The 7,168-nt window shown below is 42.6% G+C and overlaps 1 protein-coding gene across 1 annotated transcript; it reads left to right on the top strand.

The window, feature by feature from the left end:
• The first annotated feature begins 194 nt into the window (after positions 1-194).
• slc25a28 (solute carrier family 25 member 28) lies at positions 195-6,571 on the top strand. The gene is made up of 4 exons (XM_079363418.1): positions 195-753; positions 3,271-3,499; positions 4,309-4,365; positions 4,859-6,571. Exons 1-4 carry the CDS (start codon positions 409-411, stop codon positions 5,401-5,403), a joined length of 1,176 nt encoding a protein of 391 aa, XP_079219544.1. The 5' UTR covers positions 195-408; the 3' UTR covers positions 5,404-6,571.
• The last annotated feature ends 597 nt before the right edge of the window (positions 6,572-7,168 follow it).

Raw genomic sequence — 7,168 nt, forward strand, 5'->3', positions numbered from 1 at the left:
GTGTTTTCGAGCTGGGTTTGTTCAGCTGTCCTATAGTGTCCTCAATTGGTCTTTTGATGGCTTTCACAGATGCGCATACAGTTGAGTAACAACATGTCAAAAGTGCCACATAAAAATCCAATCATGAATGACATGTATGTCAACCAATAGGGAAAGTAGGACTTGGCCAAAGTAACCAATCAGGGATTACTTCCTGATAGCGGGCTGTGGAGGGGTGCTCCGTCTGTATTTGTCCGCTGAGGCCTCCGTTGCAGCTCGGCTCCAGGACGCATTGAGCCCGGGGGGGAGAATGGCGTAGCTAGTGAGAGGCTACAAGACACGCCATCGGAATGTAAAACTTTAGGATCCCATATCCACCTCTGGACGCTGCTGTGTGCCTAAAAGACTATACATTTTACCTGGTTTCTCATGGAAGCAGATGGGTTTGTGAGGAGGCGTCGGATGACAGCGGAGACCGCAGGCAACGATCCCGGTGTTGCTGGTGCTTCAGCCGGGGCAGAAGTTCGATGGCTGGGGGGCAGATTCTGGGGAGTTTCGGAAAGTATCGTGGGGAGCCTGACACCAAGGATTGGAGTGGAAACGGAGATACAGACAGTTGATTTGATCCGTAGTGCGGAGGATTCACAAACAGAGGACTCTGAACCAGACTATGAAGGGCTACCACAGGGTGCCTCCACCAGCACCCACATGTTGGCTGGAGCCGTGGCCGGAATCATGGAGCACTGCCTCATGTTCCCCATCGACTGTGTCAAGGTAGCATAGCTTTAATGCTGACAACCGACCCACAACTTTCTCTCAAAATTGTGTGCTTCCATTGCCTTGTCTCTGTTTTGTTCTGGAGACATTTGTTTGCGTTGTATCCTTCATGTTTTAGCATAGCTCATTAGCTTGTCTGCTAACCTAAACACAGCGCAGATAGGACAAGGTCAGTCTGCACCACGTCGAGCTAACATGTTAGCTCGCTGTTATTAGTGTGGCACGATTTAAGTTAGACACGTGGTCTGAAGGTGTTATGACCATATGACAGGGTCAGATACTGGAGCCCATATGGTCACTTTACGTAAAATAACTTTACGTTATGGATTCAAGTTGCAGTCAGAGGCGGAGTTGATGCTGCGCAACTCAAGCAACCGGATATGAACAAGTAATGCTAATAATTAATCAGACTTTTTTTTTTTACAAAGAGACCAGTCATTTGTTCTATCAGCAAAAAGATTCTTTTTTTTTTTTTTTACAAAATAAAATAGTGGGTTGAACATTTCTTGAAACGTAAGCATTATTTAGAATTATGACAGTCTTGTCTTCTCCTGTCCACAAAAAGGACCATCTGTTGCCCCTTTCCCAACACATGGTTTGGTCGTTTTTCTTCTTTGCATAACACCACAACTAATTGTTTGCAAAGGTCTGTGGTCACATGTGAGTCATGCAACCTCGCTGACTTCACATCATGTGGTCTTGATTGTTTATTTTAGTTTTTTTTTTTTTGGTCTTTTATTTTTTACCACATATTGTGTGGCCTATTGCCCCTGAGAGGTCAGCTAGTTGTGACTGTGTATTAGTAATTGTTGTTTTGGACAGACACAAGGTTAAAGAGATGGGACAAGTAAGTGGCAATGAGCATACTTTAGTCAGACTGAGAAGCTGTTTCATGTTTCCTTTCTTCATCCACCTGTAGTTTAACTCTGGGAAAGGCTGTTCAGCCCAAAACCTTAAGAAGACCAATGTTTACGAAAGGCTTTCTTATGTGTACTCCCACATCTCTGCATCATTCCAGGAAAGGCGCAGGAGATTACAAGCAATGTGACTCGGCAAAAAAAAAAAGTCCACTGCATGTAGAAATCAAACTGCTTTAGAAAGGAGGACTTCCTGGATTCCAAACAAGGTGCTTTGGATCGAGATACACGTGGACATTAATCAAGAGAAACCTCTGAACATGCACTCTTTTCACACAAGTCCAAAAAGAGAGGGCTTCACTGCATATTACCCTCACATTTCTGTGCACAAGAACAGCCTTTTGAATGAAACTTTTAATATTTGAGAATGAGCTTCATTTGAACTTTTCCCTTTTTAAATCAGTTTTTTTTCCAGGTCTCCCTCCATACTAAAAAAAGAGAGCCTTCTCCTCCTGTACAATAATTACAGCACTTAAGAGATTGTGTTATAATTATAGTTTTTGAATAAGCTTCCATTTAGCGTATCCTAAATCCCACTTGTTTGTTTTGGCTTTAGGAAAGCGTGTTGCATTTGTAGGTCTGTTATAGTATAAACAGCACAGTGCAAGTGAATGGAATTTTAACTGAGTCCCCTAAGTCCGTGAAGGAAACAAAATGTCTTTTTTTTTTTTTTTTTTTCTGAGTGGTGCATGAAGTGTTTACATGTAGTACAAAGGTCATTGCTTTCTAGATGTGCAAACATGCTAAAGATAAAAAAGAGCAGACCCGTGGCTATCACATGGAAGACCTCAATGCATACTTAAACACGGGGCTATGGCTGATTGAGAAAGCCAGATTTGAGATAAGTCTTTATTCACTATATTCAGCAGCACACATTGTGTAAGTGTGACAGCCAGGCATGAAGTGTCCGCATGCATTCATACCACTGTTAGCTCGCTGTCTTTGGGCCTTGCATTCCACAGCTGCAGTATGGAGTGACATGAGGCCATGTTTATGCTTTGCTGCAGCACTCCATGAGTATACACAGCGTGGTGTAAATTTGTCCTTTCAGCTGGAAGTTTGGTATTCAAGGATTATGTCGCTGCCAGTTCCTCAGATGGACACACTCGCACACCACACACTAAATATCAAATAACAGGTGACTGAAATGCTGATCCCTCACAGTTATCCTTGAAATAATTTTGATGTAATGTCTTGCTAATCTCAGTGTGCATGTATGTGTTAAGAGGAAGTGAGAAACAAAATGGCCAGTGGGCAAGGAGGCTTCCAGGAAGTCAGTTTGTGTCCCCTTATGACCTTGGTTCTTGTAACTCCATACTTCCTTCTATTCAATTATACATGTACACCAACAAGGCAAACACAATGTCCAACACCTCATTTCCCTCATTGGACCCTTAAATCACACTGCACTATACTGGGGGCGGGCATTACTCTGCTATTCTCTGCTACAATAGGGAGACACCTTTAAAATATGCATTACTTTCTATTCCATTTAAAATTAATTACATAACTTTATATCTAGAGCCCCTTTTTGGTGTGGAAGGGGCAAACTGTTGATTCTGGACTTGGCTAAAATCTACTTTTTCCTCTCCTCTAGACAAGAATGCAGAGCCTCCAACCTGAACCTGCAGCCCGTTACAGGAACGTCATGGATGCCCTTCGCCGTATTGTAGCCACAGAGGGAGTCTGGCGGCCAATGAGAGGGCTGAATGCAACAGCAGTTGGGGCGGGACCGGCTCATGCTCTCTATTTTGCCTGCTATGAGAAACTCAAAAAGACTTTAAGTGATGTCATTCACCCAGGGGCTAACAGTCATTTGGCTAATGGTACCATAAAACATACATATATATACACACTAACTGTAAAATATTCTCTTGATTGACTGATCATGTCTGTAATTTGCCTTTGAGATCACCCACATATTGGTTGATACGTAGGACTTATCCAAGTTTTATGAAGCTGCTGATTTTGCTTAGCGGTAATCAGAGTACTAAGGGGGCAGGCTATGACCCGTCCTAAAAACCAGACTAAGCCTTTCCAGAGTCCAGGGTTAAGTGTCGATCTGTCACTACCTTTTGGGGAAAGTTAAACAATCTGTCCAAAAGGAGTAAAGTTCAGTGAAGTCTAAACAGGAACCAACGATTCAGTTTGCTCTGAATGTCAACTTTATCTTCCCTGTTCTCCCTACTCTCTCTCTCTCTCTTCTATTCCAGTTTTGTGGGAGGCTCGGTAAGTCCTCTTTCTCCAGTCTCAGCTCCTCTCTCCTCAGTTAGTCTGTTTCCTTTAAGCTTATTGGTTTGGTTCAAATAGCTACCAAAAGACAAATTGCCTGCTTATCCACTAGGTGTCTCTCCTTGCCCAGGTTTGATCGGCTAAATTTGGTCAAGCGTGCTCACTAGTGAACTTTCCTGTGCAGTTTGCTGAATAAGCACCAATGCTGCTGCTATGGTGTACTGTTTAAGCATGGCAGCTTTTAGAAATAAGGTAGGGAGAGCTGTTACATCATCAAAAAGGCCCGTAATGTTACAATTGAAAATACTTTTTCTTCGAGTTCTTTGTTGCAGTCTTAGTTCATTTATGCGTGCATTTATGATTATCACAATGTCTAGTAATTTCCAAGGTGTGTTTGTTTTAGGTACAGCTGGGTGTGTGGCCACACTGCTTCACGATGCAGCCATGAATCCAGCAGAAGGTAAGGGAAACATTTCACGGTGAAATAACCTCTGGCTTCGAGGCCAAGAACATGACTCTGAGAGAAAGTTTGCCATAGAGAAGTATCAGTAAAGAAACCTACAGGTGCCATGCCTGGACTGACCCTCTTCACGTGTCGGCCTTAACCCTGCAGTCACACATACTGACTTTGACAGATGCTTCTAGTGCACCTGCCCAGACATGTCAGTAGAAGGACACTGGTTAGAGTCCTCTTGTGCAGCTGTTGGACGGCGTGCACCTGTCAGAAAACAATTTATAACTTACTTGTACGCCTTAAAAACTTGTCTTGCACTTTGTAGTCACAGCTTAGACAGTGTGCACATTGATACATATAAAGGAGAAGCACATAACAACAGAGGTGGAAGTTAATGTAATTGATGATTGTTAATAATAATAATTGTGCCATATCTCACGCCCCCCCAACCCTGGACACATTTGGTTCCTGACACTGCACCACATCTTTTTGTTCTTAGTTGTGAAGCAACGCATGCAGATGTATAATTCGCCCTACCGCGGCGTTATGGACTGTGTACGCGCCATTTGGCTTAAAGAGGGCCCTGCCGCGTTCTACCGCAGCTACACCACCCAGCTCACCATGAACGTGCCCTTCCAGGCGTTCCACTTCATGACCTACGAGTACCTTCAGGAGCTGCTCAATCCCCAAAGACAATACAATCCCTCATCCCACATGCTGTCGGGAGCTCTGGCTGGAGCCATCGCTGCTGCTGTGACCACACCTCTAGACGTGTGCAAGACCCTGCTCAACACCCAAGAGTCGCTTACTCTTGGCTCCCCTTCTCCCAGCCAAGGAGCCCACAGACAGATCTCAGGCCTGGCCCATGCCTTCCGGACAGTCTACAGGCTGGGCGGCCTGAAGGGCTTCTTCAAGGGAGTCCAGGCGAGGATCATCTACCAGATGCCCTCCACGGCCATCAGCTGGTCAGTCTACGAGTTCTTCAAGTACGGACTCACCAAGCACCAGCACGACAAGAGGAAATCGCAGCACGTGGAGTCTTAGAAATATTTGCCGTGTTTAATCTCCGATAATTTTGCTCTGTCCTCCCTTTGAGGAGAAGTCGATACGCACATAGAATCTGACTGATATCCACTGCAGTTGTCCAATCCCTTTCAGACGTAGCAGACAAGAAAGACATCTTCAAAGACAGTTTGAGTTATTATTCTGATGCATTAGTTCAAGTCTCGCCATGGTTTGAGTTATGTCAAGAAAGCATTAGTGCAGCGTTATAGCTCTAGGTAATGTGGAGATTCTGGTTAAGGCATTCTAGTGACCACTACGTTTGTCCAAGCAGAGGATAGAAGTGAACAACTCGCACGTTTTGAGTTGTAAAGGTGGTCAGCAGGGGGCAGTAGTGTATCTCAGTTACTGTCTTGTAGTTTCACAAGCCTTGATGTTTTTCAACACAGTTTTTATTTCAACCCTTTCGCACCTTGAATTTTTAATTGGACATATGAATCCTAGAGGAGGGGAGGGGGGCCTTAGTTCCAATTTAAATTATTTTATTTATAGCTAAAAACATACAAACGTACCTCTGAGGAAATGCATGGATCCTTGTCAACATGGCCACTCAATTAGATGATAAAGAGTTTAGGCCCTATTTGACGTATGAATCAATTGATACAACACATCTCATTTGAAGGTTTCACTGATGAACAAAAACTGATCAGATTCATAGTCCCTCTGTGTTTCCTATTGGCTGTAAAGGAACCAATGAGATGTGTTCCCCTGTCAGTGTTGCTTATGATCTAAAAATACTGAAGCAAAACAAATGTGAATTTGCCTGCGATATCTGAAGAGTTTGTTACATTGATTTTTAATGATGGTTCCTTAAATATTTTATTTCCAGCTAACATTATTCAGTCAAACTTTTTTTTTTTTTATCTTCATAACACTGTTTAAATCTCCCTTGATCACCCCAAAACTCACCATTAATGCCTTGGTACGTGTGTTGCGGAACAGACCATAGAAGCATTAAAATGGCCATCTCTCTGGCGAGACTAGACTCAGGATTTCAGTATCCCACTCAGAATGTATGAACCCATGGAGAACATAAATGGAAGCTGTCCTTCTTACTGATTGATGTCTGATTGTTTTTCAACACAGAATTGCACTCATTGAATAAAAACTGAGCAGCAAGGCTTGACTCACTGCTCATACATGATGGGAAGCTCTGGTTTGATTTCTTTAAATGTTTCTGTCTGCTAATGAATTAATGCTATTGACATTTATATCGTATCAATTCAGCACTAATATCAAAAAGAAAAATGACATTTTTAGCATTTTGTTAAGTGTGGCATATCAAGTCTGTCTGAAGTCACATCTGCACTGCCAGAAAAAAAAGTAATTATGTTTTCAGGTATTTAAATTTAGTTTGAAGCAGGGACAGTTGTTTAGTCTCGGACACAGGTGCAAGTTCAAACTTTGACCTTCAAAACTTGTTTTGAAGACGGGACCACAAACAGTTAGGAAATAAAAGCTGCTGCCACTTTAAGCTCTTCTCTGCTTAAGCCTGTGAAAGCAACATTGGTAGCTGATAATGAACTAAAATGTATATTCAAGTTAATGAGAACGTATCAAGCCTAACAAAAAACGAAAATGATAACATGACTAGATATGTCTGAAGAGCTACGATAAGAGTTTACATTAAATTAACACATAACGAAATGAAACTTTAGTTTGGGGGCCTCTAATTTTGCAATGAGAGAGCATAACCTTGGTCAAAACTGCAGGAAAATCACTTTATTCAGTGGACCGTTTTTCGGAC

This window comes from Symphodus melops (assembly GCF_947650265.1).
Source record: "Symphodus melops genome assembly, chromosome: 15".
Classification (NCBI taxonomy): Eukaryota; Metazoa; Chordata; class Actinopteri; order Labriformes; family Labridae; genus Symphodus; species Symphodus melops.

What these genes read in the sequence shown, in the direction of transcription:
- slc25a28 (XM_079363418.1), top strand. Translation starts at nt 409, where the DNA reads ATGGAAGCAGATGGGTTTGTGAGGAGGCGTCGGATGACAGCGGAGACC. An exon ending in TCCCCATCGACTGTGTCAAG is followed by an intron (nt 754 to 3,270) that starts GTAGCATAGCTT and finishes CCTCTCCTCTAG; the next exon opens with ACAAGAATGCAGAGCCTCCA. An exon ending in AGCCATGAATCCAGCAGAAG is followed by an intron (nt 4,366 to 4,858) that starts GTAAGGGAAACA and finishes TTTTGTTCTTAG; the next exon opens with TTGTGAAGCAACGCATGCAG.